General features: G+C 40.3%; 1 protein-coding gene across 1 annotated transcript in view; it reads right to left on the reverse strand.

Moving 5' to 3' along the window:
• AGPAT5 (1-acylglycerol-3-phosphate O-acyltransferase 5) overlaps positions 1-27,220 on the reverse strand; it is a 97,752-nt gene that overhangs the window by 13,413 nt on the left and 57,119 nt on the right. The window contains exons 4-6 of the mRNA XM_089679516.1: positions 21,447-21,536; positions 6,727-6,817; positions 2,339-2,500 (exon numbers count right to left, since the gene is read on the reverse strand). Of these exons, the coding sequence (XP_089535642.1) occupies positions 2,339-2,500; positions 6,727-6,817; positions 21,447-21,536 (343 nt within the window). The remainder of the gene's footprint in view (positions 1-2,338; positions 2,501-6,726; positions 6,818-21,446; positions 21,537-27,220) is intronic.

The raw sequence follows: 27,220 nt of genomic DNA on the forward strand, positions 1-27,220 counted from the left end.
AAATGGAAGGCACCGGAGCTAAATACCAAGGGTTGTTGCAAAGGGTCTGAATACTTAAGCCAATGTGATATTTCCATTTTTCCTTTTTCATAAATTTTCAAAATTCTGTTTTCACTTTGTGGACGAATGAGAAAAAAAAATGAATGTAAACAACTCTTGTATCAGGCTGCAACATAGCAAAATAGAAAAAAGTGAATGGGGGTCTGAATACTTTATGAATGCACTGTAAAAAAAAATAACTTTCTAACCATTTTAAAGGTCCATCTGTCCCAATAATAAAATAAAATACATTAGAGCAAGACTAAAAAAATAAAAAGTTACTAGGTGTGGATATGTTATTTGAAGAGAGAAGACGACTAAGGGTTGAATAGCGTGAACGAAGAGTTAAAAAAGAAAAAAAAGGATTTTTATTTTACTAAAATGCTTCTCTGTTTAACTTGTCAGGCTGCTTTAACTGACATAATTTACAGATCTAAGTTCATCCCTTTGATCTGCAGATGAATGAACAGAAAGATACAAATTAAACAATATGTAACATTGTATCCTTATATAATGGGGGTCTACAGCAGTGTTGTTTACAAACACTGATACAGCAAGCTTTTTTGACAGCTACAGTGGACGACAGACACCCTGAGTATACAGTAACACCTTAATGAAAGACATGATGGGGGGTGTACCAGAAGCAGGGCAGAGAGAATGGACACATCCTGTGAATAGGGATTACTTTTTTTTGGTTGTGTGTGGCATGTCAAAGTGTAAGTGTGTAGGTATTTTTGCAAACAATTGTGGAAGTGGAAGTCTATATGAGTGTACAGTCCATGAGTGTTCCAATGTGGAATATACCACACAGCCAGATGCCCAATGTGTGAAAAAGTACCACTTTGTATTTTTAAAAATGTGTGCGCTATAGTTATAATTCTATAAAATAATATGTCCTAAACAAGTTTACAGTACCAGAATGTTCTGTTGATACAAGTTTTTTTTTTTTTAATGTAAAATTGTTATAGCTTTTACTGGTCATTTGACAGTTTAATTTGTGCAGCTTTATTTTATGTGTCACAAACCGAAATTAGTTCAAATATTGATTTTATGTTCTATTTAAACTTTTCTCTCACACTTGAGAACTTTGGTTTAAAACCACTTGCCAACCTCCCTATAGCAGATGTACTGCTACAGGGCGGCCGGTCTGTGCAAAAATCACAATTAGCCACAGCAGAAGCCGATCAACGGGTGCCAGCCAATGGATGAGTACCGACACCCGTTGACCGGCGAGGAGAGTGACAGTACACGGCTCTGCCTATGTAAACAAGGCAGAGCTGTGTCCTGTCAGTGGAGATCTGCTGTATTTTCTTTCCCTGCCAAGCAAGGAATAAAATCCAGCACATTGCTTAGTAAAATCACCACACTGTGTACAGAAAAACACTGGTTAGGCAAAGGTTACCACTTTGATCGCCCTAGATATTTAACCCCTTCCCAGCCAGTGTCATTAATACAGTGACAGTGTATATTTTTAGCACTGATCATTGTATTAGTGTCACTGGTTCCTACAAAGTGTCAGTTAGTGTCAGACTTTCCACCGCAATATCAAAGTCCCGCTATAAGTTACTAATTTCTTCAAAATTGAGTATTTTTGTTTATAGCGCAAAAAAACAGAGGTCATCAAATACCACCAAAAGAATGCTCTATTTGTGGGGGGGGAAAAAATGACAAATTTCATGTACAGCATTGCATGACCGCACAATTGTCAGTTAAAGTAATGCAGCGCCATATAGTAAAAAATGGCCTGGTCACAAATGGGGATAAATCTGCCAGAGGGCAAGTGGTTAAAGGCACAAAACATAATAAATGCACATATTTGTAGGAAAAAAAGTGCATTGGTTGTTTTTTTCTGCAGGAGCCTGGAAAGCATTGCATCGTAATCAGTAGATCATGAGTGCAATGTGTCACCTCCTGCAAACGTGTCTTCAGGCTTTGAGAAGCAATATTTACACTTGTAAACAATGCTCTAGACTTGCATCACCAGCTATGATCATAGCAATCATATGATACCCATGTATATTATAACACTTAAGATACTATACAAAACTTCTTAAAGCACCTGAAGTGTGGATGATGTGGCCAAAAAAAGACAAAGCTCTAGTCACCAGTATTACCTGTACTCTGACTGCAATCTTCTCCCCATTACTGCCTTACCCATATCATAGCAAATCTGTTTTTGAGCAAAGGTTCACTTTAAGGTCTTACATAGATAACTTCTGTATATCAATAATGGCAAGGTAAAAGCTAGTATCTAAACTAATGCAACATTTCTCATATGAGCAACAGTAAATAGTCTCACCTGTCATTGATGGTGCTTCTTTCCGTTGTCCACTCTGCGTTGTAGTTGCTTCATATGCAACAGTGACATCATAAACAGCATCCAGGTAGTCATGCATAGTGTCAATTGTTACATGAGTTGCCTTCACTCGTGGAGTCAACACATGCTTTAAGACTGGCAACCCTAGGAAAAAGGTAGATTTTAAATAATTAAATGTTACCTTAATAATTATATATATATATATATATATATATATATATATATATATATATATATAGAGTGTGTTTTTCATCTAAAATAGACTTCCACGTAAAAATCTGCATTGTTTTGCGCAGAGATTGATCAGAGCGAGTTGTGTACAATCCCATTAAGTTCTTCCACTCACCAATGCTTACTTTTTTTTTAAGCCAGTGAGAATAACACCACATATACATACACACTCTTCCTATTTTTCTAAAAACTAAACTGAAGAAAATGTAGAAGCCAGGACACAAAAACCATTTAATTTAAACTGTGTAATTTAAAAAATGTCTTATGCTTTTAGGATTTGTGCTTTAGGATACTTAACAATTATGAGTGAATTTTCATAGATAAGGCTTAAAAGGAGAAGTACAGCCAAAGCTCATTTGGCTGCACTTCTTCTGTGGGTCACAGGAGTGCAGTGCGTTCTGCAATTCTGTGACCCATTTTCAGCTGACAGCCGGCTGATGTCGCTCAGCTGGTCCAGGCTGGGGAAAGATCCAGACTTTAAAAGTCGGGATCCACCCCAGAGTGTAGAACAGCACCTGGCTCAGCCTGTCAGCAATCTGCTGAGAGCATGTGCCAGCTGCTCCCCACCCCCCTCCACAGCCCAGCACTCCAGTGAGTGAGGGGGGGCAGAGCAGAGAGTGGTGACTGACGGTCACCGCTCTTTGCTCACAGCGGTGATGAGAACTCAGCGCTCAGTGATTGTGTGATCACTGAATTCTCACACTTAAAGACGGCAGGGGACAGATGCAGCATCTGTCTGATGCTGCATCCACTTAGGTAAGTATGATTTGGGGAAAAAAAAAAACAAAAACAGATCTTATACTTCTCTTAACCCTAGTTTGAAACAAACAGGGTATAAACCAAGATGCTTCCATTGGTTTTCACTCAAACTTAAAACATCCAACATCACTAAAGATCATTAAACAATACCAGAAACGTTTACATCTTATTAGGACTTAAACACTGTAAGTAACATGAATTTCGTTAAAGGCAGTAAATTTAAATAAAAGAGCATGCAAACCCAGAATTATTCACCTTGCAGTGACCACAGCACATGCAATTGACCGTTTATAGTCGTGGGAATGGTGTTTAAGAATCCCAAGAGCTTATTTCACCTAGATATGAAATCAGTTATATTAAACAGATGCAGACATGTTTTGGTTTTAGATGATGACTGAGTTACCAATTTATTACTGTCACTTGAAGGTTGTTTGGGGATAAATTTGCATGCTCCCTAATGCATGTTAAGCCATAAGATAAACTTGCAAGCTTAGAGGCTAATTCTCTGCAATATATTGTAAGGGTCTGTCTAGTACTAGATCAGTGCTTCAGAGGCGACAATTTTTAATCTCTTCGTTATTGGCACATTTTGGAGCACGGCTCTGCTTTGACTCTTAGATATCCTGTTTGAAATTGTTCATGTACATTCCGCGACATGAAAAGGCTTCATAGCAGGAGAAATATTGAAGACTAACAACAATGGCTAAAGGAATGCTTGTGTTCTTTAGCCAAATGGACCGAGTGCCCAGGACAAAAACGTGCTTGAAATAAGATAGCCTTTGGATACATTGCCATTCACAATTTAGACACATTTATGGTAATTGTACAAAGAAAGCTTCATAGCTGGTACACAAGTTTCTGGTAAAATGAACCTGTCACCTCAAGATTTACTTGTATACAGTAGCTCAAATTCACAATATCTTCTATTGTTTCCTGCATACCGTTTCTGAGCTTTTACACACCACCCAAGGTACTTTATTGGACTACTATGCCAGACCTATAGCTGGCAGTCTTGAATATATATAATTTTTCTAACTGAACAAGCAGATATTTTAGAGCAGCATTTTCCTTGTATTTACAGTGATCCAATTTTTAGCATCACATGAAGGTCTGATAGAACATATAAGCCACAATTCTAAAAGAAAGGATAATGGGACTTTAAACATAAATCCGGGGGGGGGGGGGGGGGGGGGAAGTACATTGAAATAGTATTAAAAACAAGTTGTCTTTTTTTGAACATATCAGGTCACCCATTGTCCCTAAAATGTCATACATATACAAGAAATGATTTTAAAACATAATTTGCAGGCATTATAGATAATTATGGTACAGGTCTACACACTTCACAGAAATCACCACTTCCTCAGGACCTTGTCTGTCTTAAATGAAGATATTGCCATTTGTATTGAACTAGAAGTCAATAAAATACTTAACAGAACCCACATAACAAAAACAGCAATTAGTTTTTTAAAGATGGCTCCTAGTCCTGGATGAGATTTGTCAAAGTAAGGGTTCCTTCACACTTGACTGTTTTTCCAACTCTTGCCAAACGCCCTTATAGCATTTGACAAGCGTTGGTCCGGCGTTTACAGAGCGTTTTTAACGTTCCGCAAACGCCGCATGCGCGGTTTAGCGGCAGTTGCTAGGCATCTGTCAAGCGTTAAAAACACCCCACAAACGCCTATAATGAAGTTTGAATGGTGTTAACGCTCCACAAACACCCCACAACCGCACACGTCGGCCGGGTGTTTGCAGAGCGGCACCATAGACTTGAATAGGAGGCTTTCACTCCTCCTGACTCGACCAGAGGCGTCCGTTTTGCCGTGATGCAGCGCGAAGCTAACGCTCCCGTTTGAACAGCACCATGTGCTGCAATGTGCAGAATTTTCCAAGGTGTTTGGGAAACGGTAAAAACGCTTCCCAAACGCCTGTCTGCCGCTTGCTAACAAGGCTAGTGTGAATGTAGCCTTTGTCCTGTCGTGCCAGTTGTTATGATTCTTAATGTTCCCTGCTGATGAAGTAAAAAAAAAGCAGTATGGCATGTTAGAAACGTATTCAGAAAATGCTCAATAAACAGATCGATGAGCATACACAGGAAGGACCAACATAGGCCTGTTTTGAAACATTCAGAAATTGCCGACAGGTCTGCCAGACAGTAGGTGGCAGCATGCGGTAAGCAAGGTAGCGGTCTGGCGGTTTCCAAGACCAACGTGACGTCAGGCTGCCTCTGTTCTTAAGTCGGATGTTTGTAACTCGGGGGCATGCCTGTATTGGTAATCAGTTGACAGCTTCCCTGCACCCTCAAAGAGATTATTAGGACACAGGCACCTTGGAGTCTAAATGTTTTGATGGCTTCTGCCCTTAATTACCATCTAGGTTGCAGGAATGAGTTCACCCAAGTTTTATGCTGTGTTGAGCCCTGATGAAAGGAGAGTGTTGTTGCCTCTGAAATGTGTTGAAAGTTTTACTAACAATCGAAATTGTCTTGGGACTCTTATCTGATTTTGGTCTTTCTGTAGTTATATGGTTAGGGCTTTGCTCCAGGCAGACCAAGGTCACAGACCTGTAAAGCACCTTGTGGCTACTCCACATACTGCATTATGTGCCAAGGATAACACCACAGGATCCAGTGCATGTCAACAATATTACAGGCCTACCCCACATCTTCTCTCTAGCCAGGTCTGAGTACGATCCCCCAAAGCTCTGCTGGAAGTAGCATAAAAAAATCGAAGTGGCTATGGTGCAATATAGATCTTGGGAGAATAATCAGCTTTAAGTAACCAACTTGATGTAAGAAGATAAGTTTCTCTCAGCAAATAGATGATGTCCATCGTCTAAGGACACTAGAAAAAAAAAAAAACTGAAGCTAACGGAGTGAGAGGAGTTATATGAAAGGTCTTAGGAGCTTTTGTGTCAAATCACCTGAAGGTAACTGCATGTATACCAGTTGTAATGATTTAAAAAAGCCTGTGTCCTGTACTCTACAGCCAGGAAATACACATTTTAAGGGATTAACTTTAGAAGTTATATGTCAGACTAGAATACCTGATATTATATATATATTTATTTTAACTCTTTGGCGCCGACAGTACGCATATATACGGCCACTCCTGGCATAGTTACCAGCAGCTAATGGAAAGTAGCGATCAAAAGCTTTCTGATCACTGTGACAGCCAATCACGGCGGTCACATGATCATAAACCCTGCCCTGCCTCCCAGCATCTGAAGAGGTGCCAGCGTCAAGGGGATAAAAAGAAAAACAATTGAAATAAAGCTTAGCTTGACAACAAAAATACACTGTACTCTGCTAGAATGAGAGCTTTTAATTGTTTGCAAGTGTCAGAGAATCATTTATCATGACAGTTCTATCTTTATTTTACCTTCTTTCATGGAAAAGGCTTGGCTATCGGCAATGACCTGTGGTATATCAGGATTGTAACGTGTTCCTTCTGGGAATATCACAAGGTACATCTGAAAATAGAAACAAATATCTACAATAAGAAACCCAGGGCTTGGCTAATTTTCAACATCAAAAGAAATGAAAAGTTTACAAAATGTCTGGAAGGAGATCTATAGAAAAGGATAATCCAGCAGTATGTGATTGTGACAGAGATCAGAAATATTAGATTTTTAAAAAATAGGGAAAGAGGAAAAACCTCTAAAAGAACATTCGTTACTTGAAATGAACTGAAAAGCACCATGTAAATTTTAGCTGATCTGCTTAATTGATTAGTGAGTTCTGGTGACCAGAGGGTGTGGAGGTATGGAGTCTCTCAGTAGGGAATACTGAATTTTGTATCAGGATGGGCAGACATTCTAGCACCAACTATGTGGGCTGAAATCTCTGCAGATCCCAAGGTACAACATAGCAGACCTGTGCTAAAAGAAGGTGTCAGACTTTTCAGAGCTTTCTCCAGTGACGGAAACGAGAGCCCTGTTTGGACGTCCCACTGGAATGAGACTAGAAGGGGGTTGAAGATTAATGCCCACATGGACGATAACCTACTTTCTGGACAGTGTGACTGCTGGGACCAGCAGCATTTTGGCTGTGCCTACTGCCCTGTGGACTACTTCCCCCTGAGGTTCCACAGTGCTATTTTGTTGACTACTTCTCCTTGTCATGCTTCTCTTACTCTCACAATGGCTGTCTGTGTGGTCCTAAAGCTGTGGCCAGGACACCTTGCCCTCTGAGGGCCTACAATTGGCCTGGGAAGGTCCTGTGTCCTCCGTCCTCTGGACCTCCCTTCCCTGACACCATACCTGAACTCCTTTTGGCTGAGGTTGTGGTCGGCTGGTGAGTCATCTAAACTCTTGCTGTGCTAGGATCCCTGCTTTGTGTGCTGGACTGTACCCTACCCTGCTGTGCTGGATTACTGCCTTGTGTGCTGGACCTCGATTCTTGCTGTGCAAGAATCCCTGCCCTCTGTGCTGGACTGTACCCTTACTGTATTCTACCCTGCTGTGCTGGACCTAAATTCTTGCTGTTCCAGGATCTCATTTTTCATACAAATTCATAAACCTCAGCAGGAAACTGAGCACATTGATATGAAGCATATATTCGGATAGGTCATTTTAATATGAGTCACATGACACCTCACATCCCTATGTAGCTCCTACAAGAGGGTAGAAAGCAATTTCTTTTATCCAGGAGTGGCAGGATATGCTACAGTTTGGTATCTGCGCGTTTGGAATATGATTCTAAATATTAATCTGCCAGTTGCTAGGATGCTACCTGTACCTATTGAAGGTTATTGACCATAGTATGAACTTGTAAGGGATTTGGTCCTAACCTTGGTCACCGCCTAACACCCATCCCCAAATGAGGCGATTGGCTATTTGCTCTCAGGAGACACCCCTTTGAGATAATAAGAAAAAGACGGACAGCCTGGAGAAAAGTATGAGCTCTCCCTTTTAACATCAGGAACCATCTTTGGGAGAAAGGCAACCTTTTTGTTCGGACGACTGGTCGGTCTCTCTCTCTATATATATATTTGTTACATCTTTTTCAGTAAATATTTTAATTGCACCATTTTGACCTTTTTAGTAATAAATCCTATTTTCTGAAAAGTGTTAAACGGTCTCTAAAGCTTTTAATGCAAACTAAATCTCTGTCTCTGAAGAGTTCTACTGTATATATTAGTCCTCTGAATACATCTGTCTGTGGTGACAGTGTGTTGCAGACGCTTATGCTAATATCATAAGTGTTACTGCTAAGATTTGTGAGTTTCCTCCTTCTCTGTAAAAAGGTGGTGGTGGTGGCAGTGAAAAGGGTTGATTGCGTAATTAACCTGACCCAGTAACAATCGCTATCAGGCTGCTGGCACATAGATTGTGGTCCCGCAAGCTGGAAAATCCTTGTGCAGGGCGCAAATGGGAGAGGCATTGTTACACAGAGGCATTGTGACATCGCGGTGTGAGATCGGCTGGTCCTTCGGTCACGGTGAGAAGGGCTGGGGTCTGACGCCGCGTACCATCACACCCTGTGCCTCTGGACTTATCCCTTGATGTGCCCTATTACCATGCTGTTACGATATATTGTGGTGCAATGGATAAATATGCTATGTGAATGCATAACTTGGACTGTATCTGGACCTAAAGGGCAAACGAGCCACAAACCTGCGAAAACGGCCTATTTTACAGCATAGTAATATTCTACTCCAATTTTATTCAACACCATAACCATTCAGATAACAGTGGCTTAACCGCTTGCCCTCTGCTCTCTAGCAAAAGTACTACTACAGGGTAGTAGGGCTGCACAAAATCACACACACACACGTGCTTTGCATCTCCGGGTATGGGGCGCGCAGGCACCCTACCCACACCACTATTAGATGATTGGGATGTCAATCACTGAGTCCTGGCCATCATGTGATCATTGGTAAGGCTGAGAGGGGAGAGATCTGTGTGTAAACAATACAGATCCCTCTCCTGTCAGCATGGATGTGCTGCTTTATACTCACAGCCCACAATGTAAAACACACACATAGCACACAGTTAACCCTTTGATCACCCTTAGATGTTAACCCCTTCCTGCCCAGTATTTTTAGCACTGATCACTGTATTAGTGTCACTGGGGATGTCAGTGGCCGTTAGTTCCCACTCAGTGTCAGAATGCCCGCCGCAGCACCTCTATAAGTCGCTGATCAACGCCATTACTAGTATATTAAAAAAAAAAGTATATATACCATTTGTAGACGCTATACCTTTCATGTAAACCAATATAAACTTATTGTGACTTTTTTTTTTTTAGCAAAGACAGTTTGGCCTAAACTTATAAAGAAATTTGATTATTATTTTTTTCTTGGATATGTTTTGTAGCAAAAAAGTCAAAAATTGTTTTCTTTTTTCAAAATTGTCTTTTTTTTGTTTATAGCACAAAAAAATAAAAAAACTGCAGAGGTGATCAAATACCCCGGAAAGAAAGCTCTATTTGTGGGAAAAGAAATGACAAATTTCATTTATGTACAGCATTGCATGACCGCGCAATTGTCACTTAAAATAACGTAACCCCATATCACAAAAAAATGACCTGGTCAGGAAAGGGGGTAAATCCTCTGGAGGGCAAGTGGTTGAAGGGTTTAAATTACATAGCAGGCTTGGTTTTAAAAGAAAAAACACAGGTAATTGGCGCTGAGAGAAGACAAACACCATAACAAAGTCGCAATATCAGAAAACAGTCCATAGAGTCCATGGCATAAGCACTACATTGTGACAGCTCCTCAGAGTGAAGCAAAACTCTGTGGAGATATAAAAAGAAACAAGCGGGCACCAGCCTAAGTGGAGTATCAAATACAAGTTTATTAAAAATAACCAAATTACTACTCATATGTAAGGTAAGGTAAGTATATGGGCGTTTAATGGGTCCCAAAAGGACATATGCAGGGGCCGGTGTGTGTCCACTGGAGTCCGGGCACCGAGGGTCTGGTGTGAATGTGAGCAGTCAATCGGGAACGCTGTAACCAACGTGGAACACACGAAAGACCGGGCCGGAGGCAACATCCAATAGGAAAGCGAGGATGAATCAGGTGACGAGTCAGGAATTCACTTCCAAGGAACATCAAAGAGTCATGAGTCTGATGTTCCTTGGAAGTGAATTCCAGAGTTTTGGAGCATAGCAGGAGAAGGCTCTGTCTCCCATCGAGTGTAAAGGAAAGAACAGGCTTTTCTATTCACAAGACTATTTCTGAAGCCTGTTTTCCCCCATACCCTCAATGTATATACAAAAAATGGTCTGAAGAAAAAGGGGAAACTTTGAAACGTGTCACCTGACTCATCACCTTATTCATCCTCGCGTTCCTATTGGATGTTGCCTCCGGCCGGTCTTCCGTGCATTCCACAATGGATACAGAGTTCCCGACTGACGGCTCACATTCACACCAGACCCTCGTGTGACGGGCGCGGGTCAGACCCCTGACCTTCTCACCAAACTCGTGACCGAAGAACTAGCCAATCTGAAACCGTGATGTCACGTGCGTAACAATGCCACGCCCAGCTGCACCCTGCACAATGATTTTCCAGCTAATTGGACCACAATCGATGTACCTGCAGCCTGGGAGCGTTTGTTACTGGGTCAGGTTAATTCCACAATTAACCCTTCACACTGCCACCACCTCCTTTTTGTACAGAGAAAGAGGAAACTCAGCAATACACTAGGATGATTGGTTAATCGTCGGCATACCGCTATCTCCACAGACAGGTTATACAGAGGGTTAAACACTCATAGTAGCGCTCTTCAGCGGTAGGGATTCGTAAGTCACATTAAAGGGCTATAGAAACAGTTCAACACTTACAGAAAGTAAGATTTATTACTAAAAGGTCAAAAGGGTGCAGTAGAAATATTTACAGAAAAAAAATGTTTTATATATATATATATATATATATATATATATATATATATATATATACACACACACACACACATACATACATACATATACACACACACATACAGAGCACAACAGCACAGCAAACAGATAACAGAAAGAGGTTTAGGTAAATAAGTGGTTGCCAAATAGATGCCTGGGGTTAAGCAGTTTCAAGTCTGATGAGCTAAAAAGGAATTTCTGGTCTCGCACTCAGTTTTGTTGTTACAGCGAGATTCCCCTCTCTGTCTGCTAGATGTTAAAACGCAGAAGGTCTTCACTTCTCTGTCTACACACAAAACATAACAGCCTCTTTTTCTACCCAAAATCAATGGGGTGTCTCTTACAACAGAACCCAATTGCCTTATTTGTCAAAGAATTGTTAGGCAGGGGGCTCAGCATCATATACTGATTGCATTCCTGAGGGAGGGGGAAATGATGGGATAACATTAAGACTTCCTAACACAGTGAGGGCCGTGCCTGGCTCTCATATGCACGATTGCTACACCTCCCCCCTCAGGTAATTGCATAGGAGTTTAAGAGAAATACCAAAATGCAGAAGTATGGAGCAAAATGGAGAACCACGCCTCTCCCTGTGTGCATGATTGTTATACCTCGGTGCCCGGACTCCAGTGGACACACACCGACCCTGCATATGTGCTTTTGGGACCTAATACATGCCCATATACTTACCTCAATTGTGAGTAGTAATTTGGCTATTTTTAATAAACTTGGTGCCCGCTTGTGTTTCTTTTTAGGCTTTAAAAAATAAGGTGTTGCGATCAAAAAAGGATTTTCTTTCAACGGTTTTGACTGGTGTTGGAGGAGGAATTTCAGGGAAACATGACTCGGCTCCAATTTTTTTTTAAATGATGGTTCATTAATGTATTTTGTACCATATTCATTCTATTGCAATTTTGTAGCACCTTCTTAGTATTTTCTTATAGATCTGTACCCAACTACCATCTCCACATGGATCCAGCACAGCATCCTAAGACACTGCCTCCACGGATGCATCAGAACAAGCCATCCAGCACCCAGACCACCCCACCAATATCGAAGGGCTCACTGGCATCCTAAGCACGAGTCCCTGAACTCTTCCGGACCTCCTCTGCTGTACTCAATATTGCTCCCTGGACTGGTGACCTGTGCCATGTCCTATTGCTGCCTAGAGCATCATCATCCTTGCTGTGCCCTCTTACCCACCGTCCTGAGGATCATTCTCTCTTGCTGTGCCTTTTGTCACCCTGTGGACCATTTCCTATTTGCTGTACCATATTACCACCCTGAAGATCATTCTCCCTTGCTGTGTCTTTTTATTGCCTTGTGGACTGTTTCTCCATTGCTGTGCCATATTGCATGGACTATTTATCCATGCACTATATTCCATGGACTATTTATCAGCGCTGTCATACAATGTTGCACTGTGGACTATTTCTCTGAGTTGTGTCCTATTACCACCCTTTCTATACACCTGAGTTCACCAATAAATACCCACATGTCGGTATTCATATGATTCGCCTCCGTGTGCTCTGTTTTTGGGCCCTTCTACTAGTACAAAGAACAAATAATGCACATACATAGGGTAATCACTGTGATTGTCAGCAGCAGGAGAATTTATTTAGCAGCATTTTTGATGGTGGGTCAGGGTAATGGCTTAAAAATACAAGGCTAAAATTTTAAAAATGATATTTTGTTACCATTTTGAGCCTGTTTTCTTTTTATAATAAAACAAAATCAGGAGTTATCCAATGACATTTACCACCAAAAAAAGTCTAATTTGTCCTGAAAAAAACAAGGTATAATTCACCTGGATACACTAAGTGGGTACAATGGCATGTACAGTTATACTAACACATGTCAAAGTTGTGAAATTGGTCTGGGCGCTAAGGTTTGTTTCGCCACTGGTCATGAAATGGTTAAACAGAGGCTTTTTTTTTTTTGTCTGTAAGGACAAAAAAAACCATTGAATATTTGATGTTCCCACTTTGGAGAAATTCAATTGACTATAAACAAAGGGAAATATATATATATATATATATATATATATATTAGTGATTCATTTGCTTTGGCAATAACCTACAGGAAGGCTCAAAACAAAACTGTATTTTGGCCTCATACACACTGGCATATGAATAAATGCTCCAAACATGCTGCCAGAAAAAATGCCTTCAATGTCATGTGTATTACTTTAGCCAATAGAATGAGCTTGCACTCATACGTATCTAGAATACTAATTTATTCTAGCTACTAAAATAAATTGATGTGCATATGCGCATGTTTAGGTGTGTTTACATGCATATTGGTGCAAATTGCAATGAAAAACTCCTTTCTAAATGCAAGATTGGGGCGATTTTGTACGTCCCTGAATGCTGCTTCTAAAAATGCTTAGAGCTGCTTCCAGAAGCGTAAAAAATGCCAGACCTAAAACATTAAACATAAAACATGACATGAATAACTAATTTGTTTAAAATAAAAAAATCTTCAGTTGACCTGAATAGGGGAAATACTATGCCAAGGAGTAGTAATATTATGTGGCAGCAAACAGTTTAGCATTCTTGCACATACCACTTCTTAGCAAAAATCTTAATGGAAATAGGTTTATCCTATAGTAATCTCTGGGAATGCCAGCTCTTTTCATCTGAAGATTAACTTGTTGGCAAAGCTATTGTGTAGCCTGAATAAATAGACTTACATACAAGTTTATGAGTATTATACCAGCTTAGGAGCACTTAAGTCTGCTTAGACTTTACTTGGCATAATGGAGGGGAATATGTTTATGCAGGGTTTCAATTAGATGTATGGCAGGATACATTTCCCTCTGCTTAATTGACCTTCATTATGTTGTAGCATTAAAACAACACCTTAACCCCAAAGAAATATATGTTATGGGGGTGGTGGCACAGCCTTTATGTAAAATGAATGCATCCCTTTGCAGGTATGTTGTGAAAATCAACCCTGTCAAGCTCAACTGATGATCATCTCCACTTTAGTGACCTCATTTTAGTACTGGTGTCAAAGAAAGCAATAAGCAACTCCTCAACAGAGATGAAAAAAAAGTGAAGAAAAAAGAAAGGTTTGGCTTTAGACAAACTTTTAACTTTGTTTTATTTTTATTTTGGAGGGGTGGGTGTCTCAAGGATCAACAGTTCTGCATGGCAGGAGCAACGGGACAAACTGCCTATAAAAAAATGTATTTTCTTGTTTAACACAAAAAAATGTAGGCACTCATGCAACACTGTACATAAATTAAATTTTAACCTTTTTTTTTAAAGACACAAATAGAGCTTTCTTTTGGTGGTATATGTTCACCACTGGGTTTTTCTATTTTTTGATCTAAATCAAAATTTTCGTTTTTTTAATTCTATTTTAAAGAAAATTTATTTTCTTAGTTTCTGTAATTAAATTTTGCAAACAAATATTTCTTCATAAATTTAGGCCAAAATGTAGCTACATTTCTGTGGTAAAAACTCAAATAAGTATATATTTTGTCTGTGTGAAAGGTATAGATTGTACAAAGTATGGTATATTTATCTGAAGATTGATCAGTCCTGATGTACTTGTGGCCTAGTTCATTTCTTGTGGCCCTAAATTGCCAGGACAGTACAAATAACCTCCAAATGACCCCTTTTTGGAATGTAGACAGTCCAAGACATTTAGTAAAATGCATTGCAAAGTTTTTGAAGTTGGAATTTTTTGTCACCAAAAAATATTATATATACGGTAAGCTATATTGCCAAAAGTATTGGGACATCTGCCTTTAAACGCACATGAACATTAACGGCATCCCAGTCTTAGTCTGTGGGGTTCAATATTCAGTTGGCCCGCCCTTTGCAGCTATAACAGCTTCAACTCTTCTGGGAAGGCTGTCCACAAGGTTTAGGAGTGTGCCTATAGGAATGTTCGACCATTCTTCCAGAAGCACATTTGTGAGGTCAGGCACTGATGTCAGACGAGAAAGCCTGGCTCACAGTCTCCACTCTAATACATCCCAAAGGTGTTCTATCGGGTTGAGGTCAGGACTGGCAGGCCAGTCAAGTTCCTCCCCTCCAAACTTGCTCAATCATGTGTCTTTGTGGACCTTGCTTCATGCAATGGTGCACAGTAATGTTGGAACTGAAAGGGCCACCCCCAAGCTGTTCCCACAAAGTTGGGAGAATGAAATTGTCCAAAATGTATTGGTATGATGATGCCTTAAGGAGTTTCCTTCACTGGAACTAAGAGGCCAAGCTCAAACTCTGAAAAACAACCCCCACAACATAATCCCCCCTCCACCAAACCCTACACTTGGCACAATGCAGTCAGGCAAAAACAGTTCTACCAACCGTCAAACCCAGACACGTCCATCAGATTGCCAGACAAAGAAGCACGATTCGTCACTCCAGAGAACACGTTTCCAGTGCTCTAGAGTACTGTGGCAGTGTGCTTTACACCACTGCACCCAACACTTTGCATTGCACTTGGTGATGTAAGACTTGGATGCAGCTGCTCCCCCATGGGAACCCATTCCATGAAGCTCTGTACACACTGTTGTGCTAATCTGCAGGCCCCACAAAGTTTGGAGGTCTTTAGCTATTGACTCTGCAGACAGTTGGCAACTTCTGCGCACTGTGCGCTTCAGCATGTGCGGACACCACTCTGTCATTTTACATTGCCTACCTCTTCGTGGCTGAGCTGCTGTTGTTCCCAGTTGCTTTCACTTTGCTATAATACCACTAACAGTTGACCGTTGAATATTTGGTAGCAAGGAAATTTCACGGATGGACTTATTGCACAGGTGGCAACCTATCACATTACCATGCTTGAATCAATATCTCAATGAATGCAAGAACAATTTCCAAAATTTTGACAAAACTGAGTTTTATAGTACATTTGTTAGCTCATTATATGAAAGTAAAGATTAATAATATAATTTAGATTACAAAATCTTCAGTTTAAAGCACATTAGTTGATGCAAAAATGAATACACCCCACAACAAAATACTATAATGATGGTGAAGCGCTACACAAATGATAATCGGTGTGTATACCCACAATCCTATATATCTACATTGCATTAATAGATCACAAAAAATGTGATATATAGACAAACTATGCATATATATGAAATATAACATTCTGGATGGTGCTTCTAAATCATGCTTAAAATAAAGGATATCTGGTGATAAAGTGCAAGAAGATCGGTCAATATATGACCTATTAAAAAGGTAGACAAAGAGAACCTCCATAGTGTAGTATGATTTATTTATATAACAGGTAAGTAAGCCAAAAAGGACACTCATAGTAAGAAGATACAGCTCAGCGGTTTCCCATATGCTGTGGGTGTACTGCAGGTCCCTGGGTGTCCAAAGATGGCATCTACCGGAAGTGCGTCTACCGGAAATGCGTCAGGATGACGAAGCCACGTGGTACCGTGGAGTAACCTTAGAGCGCGGTGATGCATTTCTGGTAGGCGCCATCTTTGGACACCCAGGGACCTACAGTACACCCACAGCATATGGGAAACCGCTGAGCTGTATCTGCTTACTGTGAGTGTCCTTTTTGGCTTACTTACCTGTTATATAAATAAATCATACTACACTATGGAGGCTCTCTTTGTCTACCTCTCTATGGCCTTACAATATTCCTGACTCTGTGACCATCACCTGAGGGGAAAATCGAGGCTGAGTGGAACCATAGGAGCCAGTTATCTGTGATCCCCAGTGCTGTGGAGCACTTATTGCTAAAAGTGCTGTGGCCCCTAGAGGTCGCCGCAAGGAGGTGAGGAGGCACTATAGCCATTTTGGGATAGTGATACACACGTGTGTCACACAAGCACGCATCATGCTTGGAGTGGAAAATTGAAGCACTACTATTGCCTATTTTTGCACATCAACGCACTATTTTTTGCACCTAATTGTGGACTTTTGATCTACCACTTTGCTGTATAGATGCATACACTTATCGTGTCTGCAGCCTGAGCACTTGTCACTTTACAATAGAGTGTGATATATTTATCCTCTTATCTGTTTTACCCCATTGAGGGTTCCCTTTTGGCACATTTTTAATAGGTCATATATTGACCGATCTTCTTGCACTTTATCACCAGATATCCTTTATTTTAAGCATGATTTAGAAGCACCATCCAGAATGTTATATTTCATATATATGCATGGTTTGTCTATATATCACATTTTTTGTGATCTATTAATGCAATGTAGATATATAGGATTGTGGGTATACACACCGATTATCATTTATGTGTAGCGCTTCACCATCATTATAGTATATTGTGTATCCTCAGGTATAAAGGTAAAAGGTGGTAGTAGCTTTCATAAAATATTTACCGTTTATATTACTACCAGGGGAGCGCAGGGGGATAACTTCTATTTGTAGTACCCCACAACAAAAACTACTACATCTAGTATTTTGTATGACCTCCATGATTTGTAAAAACAGCACTAAGGCTTCTAGACATGGAATGAACAAGTTGGCGACATTTCGCAACATATATCATTTTACATTCTTCAAGAACGACCTCTTTTAGAGCCTGGATGCTGGCTGGAGAGTGATGCTCAACTTCAGAATTCCCCATAGGTGTTCGATTGAGTTCAGATCAGGAGACATACTTGGCCACTGAACCACTTTCACCCTGTTCTTCAGAAATGCAACAGTGGCCTTAGATGCGTGTTTTGGATCATTGACATGTTGGAAAAAGTGCACGATGACCAAGGGCACTTTTTCTTTCAATATAGAGCAGTACATCTGTGAATTCATGATACCATCAATGGAATGCAGCTCTATGTCACCAGCAGCACTCATGCAGCCCCACAGAAGGACACTGCCACCACCATATTTCACTGTAGGCACCATGCATTTTTCTTTGTACTCCTCACCTTTCGCTACAGTATTCTGACTAAGTAAAGCTTTGCTAATCTTCTTGAGTAAATGATTTTCTTTCTCAGGCCTTGTGACATTTCTCTTCCATGTGTTGCCATTGCTGACAGCATGAAATGGGAAGGGGTTTTCTTTGTTAAGCAATGCCCTTTTATAATCAACGGTCTGCTAGACACCTGTTTGGCAAGAATTTAACTACATGTGAGTCTAATTCATTAGTTAGGATTTTGTTCACTAAAAGTTAGATTTGATCTTAAAACTTTCATTGGGGTGTATTTATTTTTGCAACATGGTCTTCAATTAAATTTGTTGGTTTGTTGTCCGGTGGACACATCGGTTGCACAGGGCATCCCTGCACGCCCTAGGGGGCACACTAAAACGCATGAGCTGAGCGCCATACGAATATGTTGTGGTGCCTGGGGGAGCCACCAACCAACAGTAAATTTATGGTTGCCAGTCAGCAAGTAGTTAATAAAAGGTCAAATCAAAGCCAAAAAAATAATATTTAGAAAAAAGATACAATTCCCTTAGTCTTTGCAGTACAAAGTAAAAGGGTGACTTAACTCTGGAAAAAACCATTTAAGACAGTTTTGAGAGACAAACATATTACTAAAACATTTTTTTTATTAATTATGATGTAAAATATGTCTTGCTGACACCATGAAAGTTGACTTCATAAGATGTGTGCCAAATGTAAAGCCCTTTGCTTTCAGCCAGATCCTGGGGCCATTGAATAAGTAACATTTCCACGATTTCAAGTTAAGCCTCGGCTACTCTGAGTTACTCACACACTATTATTAGGGAAATTAAAACAACTGGGATTTATCAAATGTTGTCAAGTGATGCACAAAAAACCCAGCAAAGCCCACAGATGACTATGACACTAAAAAAAAAAAATCAAATACAAGTAAAATAATGTGAAGACTTTAGTTGCTGTGGGGAAGTCATGGGAAAAGTCATCTGGCTCAACAATTCTTCAGCTATAAAAATTACAGTAGATTTATAAGAGAAAGCACAGCCAGCTAAAAGTGTTAACGTTAAGCTTTATTATTTCATAATTTGAAAAAAACAAACATACTGTGGATTCACTCCGGTCAATAGATAATGGCGAACACCCGGCAGCTAAAATTGTAACCACAGCAACAACAAAACAATATGCAATTGCTGTGCTTCCAGGTCTTAAATATAGTTATTGCTTTTTAAATTGTGGGGTCAATGTAGAAGTTTATGTTCCATTCATAGTACCTCTGGTACAGGGGTGGACAGATTAATGTAAACACTGCATAAAATAGGGGCTTAAAAACCCAAATACATAGGCTGCCATTACTGAACTCCTTAAATTGCTAGCTGCTTGACTGTAATATTGACCTTCTGGGCTTTAATAATACCCAAGTCATAGACCTGAAAAAACTATAAAGATTTAGTGCTCTTACTTCACTTGATGTAAGCTTCCCCCCAATTTGTGATACAAGAAGGGCAGAAGCCAGAGACAAGTGGGAAGAGGCAGCCCCTGCCTTTTTCTCATAACAGATTAGCTATAAAAGAGGGGTGTCTATTCGCAGTTTACCTTGACTTTCACATGGTCATACAAAAGGCGTCCCTGGGCGGTTGAAGGCTCTATTTGTATGAGGCATTGGTTGCCCAACCCATTGATATGTACAGAATAAAAATTTAGCAGCTGCTGCTGTTTGCGCACACACTGCACACAGTATGTGCATGCAGTTTTTAGAATCATTGCTGAAAATCTACTGATTCCTGCCAGTGGTTCTAAGTGTTGCGTGCACACACTGAGGGAAATGTGTGAAAACAGGAAAAGCCAAAATCTGCAGCAGTTGTGCATGTTAACGAGTCAGCCTGTCAGTTTTGAAGCTTACCTGAACAAGCTGAAGATAGGCGCTAATTGGTTACAATGCACAGCTGCTCCAGATTCTGGCAACTTGAGTTTTGATAAATGCTCCCCACTGTGTTCAAACAGCAGCAGCTGTCAGTGGCTGATCCAAAAATGTTTGCAAGACAGGAGACAGGCAGGCAGTTTCTGCACTTCCTACATCCTCAAAGGTCTGCTACACCCTGTACGTACCGCTGTATAAATAAGTTCTGTAAGCAAGATCAAAAGGGGAATTACCCCATCTTGGCATCAGCTTCCACAATATGCATATATCTGGGTCTTCAGGGACAGGGCTCTACCACCAGCAGACCGAGGCCCTAGACCTGTAAAGCACACTGCCCCATGTGTTGCACTATGTGCTAAGGATGCCTACTTCAGAATCCAGTGCATGTAAGCAACATTACAGGCAGGGCCCGCTTCCACCATCCAGAGGGGTCCAGGTTTGGTCCCCCAACGTTCTACTGATGAGTCAACCAATATTTTCATTGCAGAAGTAGCTGCAGTGACTAGAGTGCAGCAGGAATCTTGATATAAGAATCAGCTTGGGGAGACAGAGAGAGACCTCCAAAGTATGAGGGTAAGCTTCTCTCTGTAGAGATTAAATGTTCATCACCTAAGGACACTAGCAGAAAACAGAGGCTAGTTGTGAGTGGAAAGAATTATATTAGTGGAGTTGTCCCTGCAGCCCTATATTTTTGCCATTGTCCAATTACATGAAGGTATCTGCCTATAATCCAGTTGGTATGATTAAAGAACCGGTGTCTGTACTGTATGACTAAGAAATATAATTTTACATGCATACACTATCAACTGTCTTCAGGGAATGAAGACCAATTTTCTATTCAAAATTTAATGCATTTTTCAGCTAAAAGGTGCAAGAAGATAGCAGGGTGGTATTCAAGTCTTGCCTATGCCTGAAACTTCCCTGTGGCACTGCTACACAGCTATAAAAGGTCTTCCCAGTGTCATACATGTACATTAGAGAGGAAATTGCTTTGACAGTATCACTTTACATTCACATTATACAAAACATTTACCCCAGGAGCCGCTTACAGGCACATTCACACTTCTCCGAGTAGAATATTGATGTAAGAGTAGTGCATATGTATTACACAGTAAACATCAGCAGTAATTGCAGGGGAAATTCAACCCTAAAGCACTACAGAACATTACATTACTCAGATATCAAAGCTGATTTTCATGGCATTTCAATTATAATGAAAACATGTAGTAAAAAGAAAAAACACATGTTCCTTCTCTTTAGCTATCATATGGACAAAAAAATAATAGGTTTGTGGCCTAACAGTTAGTGAAGGTGATTAATAACCAGCCCTCTTTAAAAGCAGTAGCTATTTCATGAAGATTCCTCCTATCTCCTAAAACAGATATTTCAAGTCTACATAAGGTAATGTTTCCCCGAAATAACAAATATATAGCCACAAATTGATTATGTGCATGTATTTGTATACATTACCTTCGTCTCAGCCTTCATCTGAGATTTCAACTTGTTCCTCATATTCTTCTCATTAAACTTGGCACTCCTCTTAACGTAAATTCCACCATGCTGTGAAGACATTAGGAATAAACATATAATTAAAAGACAGCTATTATACTGTAGTCTTTAACATTGACACTGCAGTACGTAAATTACACATTTGCAATTTTTAGTTTAGGTTTAGAAGTCAACTTTCAATTACTATCAAATCATTATTCAAGTGCTATTTCATTACATTAAACTGACCATTAGAATTAAGAAAATGTCACGTCTAATCTCTTCTCCCAAATTACCTGACAAAACAGAACATTTCAGGAATGGCTGACAGGCTTTTTGTAGATGGGTGTCAACTACACCTAATGGATTATCTACAGAAGTATATAAAGAACCAGAACTTAATGTTGGGCAGTCAGTGTTTACTTTAGTAAATTAGCCCAACTTAAAAACTTCCCGTCCGGCCCATGTACACAAACAGGATGGGAGCAGTGCAGGAGCGGGTGGCCGTTTATAAACAGCCTCCGCATTCACTGTGTGTGCGGCACCGCAATCCAGTGCCCGTTGCGTCCTCTGGACACAGCGGAACACCAAACGCTGTATGGGACCTCTGTGTGAGGTCCTGATCATGTGATCACTGATTGGCCAATCAGTGATCACATGAATAGTAGTAAACAAGATGTCACTTCCTCGTGACATTGCTTACTTAGTGAATGATCAAAGAGGTCACATGGTACAAGGCTATTCACAACACCCTTGTACCATGTGACAAGCTGTGACCAATCCCAGCTTTCACAGTATTTCTCAATGGCTGAGAGAAGGAGAATTGATTGCTTTTACAGTCTTTATGGGTGTAAAAGCAATCAGAGTAAAAAAAAAAATCTTCATCACTACGGTGACACTGTACTGCTAGGGTGACAGTATGTTAAAAAAAAACCCAAATATTAAAAAAATAAAACGTAAAACTTTTTTTTTAAATTATAATTTTTGATTATAAACTAAATTGGGTTTTTTTTTTTTTTTTACTAAAAAGCTAGCCGAATACATTTTGGCCAAGATTTATGAAGAAAGATTATTTTATAAGAAAAACACTTTTTTCAAAAGAAATACACTTTTTTCAAAATGTTTGGACTTTTTCATTTATAAAGCAAAAAAATAAAAATCCCAGTGGTGAATAAATACCACCAAAATAAAGTTTTATCTGTCTCAATAAAATGCAAAAAAATTATTATGGGTATAGTGTTGCATGACCACGCAATTGTCATTCAAAATGTGATAGCACTGAAAGCTGAAAATTGGCCTGGACAGGAAGGGGGTGAAAGTGTCCGAACTTGAAGTGGTTAAACATCAAAACGGGTGCAGGAGAATTTAAAATACAGATTTCACCAGATCTTGACTGGGTATTTAACCACTTGTCTACTGGGCACTTTCACCCCCTTCCTGTCCAGGCCAATTTTCAGCTTTCAGTGCTGTCACACTTTGAATGACTATTGTGCAGTTATGCAACACTGTACCCAAACAAAATTGTTATTTTTTTTAGACAGAGCTTTCTTTTGGTGGTATTTAATCACCACTGGGATTTTTTTATTTATTAACCAAAACCTTTAAAAAATAAAAGGTTTTTCATAGTTTCTTTTCTAAAAATATTCTGTAAATAAGCAATTTTTCTCCTTCACTGATGTGTGCTGATGAGGTGGCACTGATAGATGGCATTGATGAGGAGAAACTGATAGGCAACACTAATGGGTAACTGACAGGCATAACTGATGAGCACTGATATGTGGAACTGATAGGCGGCAAGGATGGTCACTGATAGGCTGCATTAATGGGCAATGATGGGAACTGCAAGGCAACACTGATGGGACTGCACTGATGATCAGTGCCCTGATTATCAGTGTAGATGTCCCCTATGAGGACTGCCACTCATCGGCTCTCCTCTCCACATGTGCGGTTAGCATGAGGAGAGGACTGCTGATAACCAGCATTTCTGGTTTACATGTGATCAGCTGTGATTGGACACAGCTGATCACATTGTAATGAGCCTACGTCGTCATCTTTTTACCGCAATCGCTGATCCACTGTATCCGAAGGACACAGCGCACCAACGATCGTCGCGTGCCCCAGGGGGTGCACATGCAAGGCTAGAGTGGGAGGATGTCATATGACATCCTCCCAGAACAAAAGCGCTCCCGCCCGTTTATCATTTCCCAATATGGTGGGCGGAAGGTGGTTACAGGGGTTATAAACTCTTACAAATACTGTACCCAGTGAAGTGACTGGCCTCAAGTTATACACCAAGATGAAACAAATCCTCCTACATACTGTAAATTATACCTGTTCATCTGCAGCAATCTCTTTTCTACTTCAGTTCAAAGTTCTGAATTTATAAAGCTTGTCTGAGAGATTAAAAAAAAAAAGAAAAAGAAAAAAAAAAGGGGGGGGGGGGGGGGGGAGCTGAAGCTATTCTCTGTAGAGCTTGGTGAGGACAGCTCTGAGAGCTGATTGAAGGACAGAGACACACCCATCTCCACACAGCTCACAGGAACAGAGCTGAAGCTATAAGTCTGCTGGAGCTCCCTCCCGTCACCACTTTTCTCTTGGTGTCAGGAAAACTGTTCAGATGTGACTATTGCTGATAGCAGAGGAAAGGGGCAACAGCCAGAAATGACACTTAGTGCCCTGGATTGAGATATTTCATGTTTCATGTCTGAGGTTTACAACCACTTTACAGTTAGGATAACATTGCCTTTTATAGTAAATAACCCCTCAGGGACTTTGCCAACTGAGCCAACAAGGGTCAGAGATGTCACCAACATGTTTAAACAGACAGCAATTGAACACCAGCCTCTCTTCTGATGAAAAAAAATTAAGTGTAGTTCCAGATTAATGGTCGTAGTAAAGGACATCATAAATAGCATTTGAAGGTCAGTGAGGCTCCAGTGTGGGCTAAAGCTGAAGTCTGAGAACAAAAACTTAACTAAATCTACCCCTAAATTGCCAAAAAAAATCTCCACATTTCTATGGAACCAAGATAATACCTTGCAAAAGTAGTACTGACATCATCCCTGTACTGAACATAGCCTATGTTGAAAACAGAGCTGGGAGAGGTACCCAGAGGGGGCAGAGACAAGACCAGTCACCCTGCACAAGGAGAGACCAGCAGTGAACGGTCTTTGTTACAGGAGGTTTCTGCACAGAGGTAAAGTTTCACACTATATTACTGCACAGATCTGGAAGAAATACACAAAGCGCATCAAGGTTCAGGTAAGAATACATCTCTCTTGCATTTATATATTTTATTTTTCCAGAGATCCACTTTGACATAAGTAACAATTCAACATGCAAGTGGAGCTATACCTAGATGGTAACTAATGTCCAACTACAGATTTAAAAAAAAAAAAAAAGTAAATTAACCCCCCCCCCGTGACTCTGCTCTGGGTGGAACGAAACCACTTCCTGTATAGCCAGGGAGTCAAGAAGCCACCTTCCCCCAGCAGCAGGTCTTCATTCACCCTCTACTCAGAGAAGAATGCTACATAGATTATTCAAGTACAACATACCTCATTAATAACTAAGCCATCTGCTCACCCTTGCAGGCTCCATGTACAGTGAGGAAAATAATTATTTGATCCCCTGCAGATTTTGTAAGTTTGCCCACTCAAAAAAAGTAAGCATCTATAATTATTATCATAGGGGTATTTTAAATGATAGACACAGGATATCAAACAAAATCCAGAAAAAACACAATATAAATGTTATAAATTGAGTTGTTCAGTGAGTAAAATAAGTATTTGATCCCCAAGCAAAATATGACTTAGTAGTTGGTGGAGAAACCCTTGTTGGCAAGCACAGAGGTAAGACATTTTTTGTAGTTGGATACCAGGTTTGCATACATCTCAGGAGGGTTTTTGGTCCACTCTTTACAGATGTTCTCTAAATCCTTAAGGTTGCTTGGCTGTCACATGGCAACTCAAAGTTTCAGCTCCCTCCATAAGTTTTCTATAGGATTAAAGTCTGGAGACTTGCTAGGCCACTCCATGACCTTAAAGTGCTTCTTCCTGAGCCACTCCTTTGTTGCCTTGGCGGCATGTTTTGTTGGAAGACCCATCCACAACCCATCTTCAGTGTATTTTACAATACATGCCTCCATCCATTGGCCCCTCAATGTGCAAAGTCAACCTGTACCTTTGGCAGAGAAAAGCCCCAAAGCATAATGTTTCCACCTCCGTGCTTGACTGTAGGGATGGTGATCTAAGGGTCATAATCAGCACTTTTCTTCCTCCAAACATGGCGAGTCGAGTTAATGCCAAAGAGCTCAATTGTGGTCTCATCTGACCACAACACTTTCTCCCAATCCTTCTCTGAATCATTTAGATGTACAGGCCCGTCTGAAGTTTGCAAATGAACATGAGCCTTCTAGAGGGGGACTTTGCATGCACTGCAGGATTTCAATCCATGGAGGTGTACTATGTTACCAATTGTTTGTTTGGTGACTGTGGTCCCAACTGCCTTGAGATCATGCACAAGCTTCTCCAATGTGGTTCTGGGCTGATCCCTCACTTTTCTCGTGATCATCCTAACCCCATGAGGCGAAATCTTGCATGGAGCTCCAGACCGAGGGGGATTCATGGTTACTTTGTATTTCTTCCATTTGCGAATAATCACTCCAACAGTTGTCTTCTTGTCACCAAACTTTTTGCTGATGGACTTGTAGCCCATTCCAGCGTTGTGCAGGGCTACAATCGTGTCCCTAACATCCTTTGAAAGATCTTTGGTCTTGTCCATGAAGGTGCCCAAGAAAGATTTTGTGGACAGGTGTCTTTTATACACCTAAAGAGTTGTCGTTAAGAGCACCTTCTTAAATTTACAGGACTAATCTGCGTACCACATGAGCACAATTCCAGTCTGTGGGAGCCAGAATTATTGTTGGTAGGGGATCAAATACTTAATATACTCACAGAACTGCAACTCAATTTATAACATTTGTATCATGTGTTTTTTCTGGATTTTTGTTTGATATTCTGTCTCTATCATTTAAAATACAGCTATGATAAAAAATTATAGACCCTTTATTTCTTTGTAAGTGGGCAAACTTGCCACATCTGCAGGACATCAAATAATTATTTTCTCCACTGTATATTCAAAGGCAAATATAACTTGAAGTAAAAGCGAAACAAAGCAAAGCAAAGCTAGTGTAGATAAAACACAAAAAAAATGTAACCACTTGCCTACTGGGCACTTTTATCCCCTTGTGTCCATATGCAATTTTTTAGCATTTTTTGCACGCCACTGGGTGTTTTATTTTTTGCACTATAAACAAAAAAAAGAGCAAAAAATTTGAAAAAAAATTTGAAGTTTTTGTGTTTTTATTATAAAATTTTGCAAACAGGTAATTTTTCTCCTTCACCGATGTGTGTTGATTAGGCAGCACTGATGAGATGCCACGGATAGGCAGCACTGATGAGGCACACTGGTGGGCGGCGCTGACTGACAGCCATGACCAGCAGCACTGACTGATGGCACTGATGGGTGGCACTGCTGGACAGCACTGCAAGGCACTGATCATCAGTGTCAATCTCCTTTGTGACAGCTTCCGATAACGTGAGGAAAATGCTACCGATAACCTGCAACTGTATTTACTTCGTGATCTGCTGTGTCATTGGACACAGCTGATCACGTGATAAAAGGCCACTGTGATTGGCCTCTTACCTCATCACGTGATCAACTGTGTCCATAGGACACAGTGATAACAGAAATAG

Source organism: Staurois parvus, unplaced genomic scaffold, assembly GCF_062004578.1.
Source record: "Staurois parvus isolate SC_StPar_1 unplaced genomic scaffold, SC_StPar_1.0 ptg000226l, whole genome shotgun sequence".
In the NCBI taxonomy this organism is placed as follows: Eukaryota; Metazoa; Chordata; class Amphibia; order Anura; family Ranidae; genus Staurois; species Staurois parvus.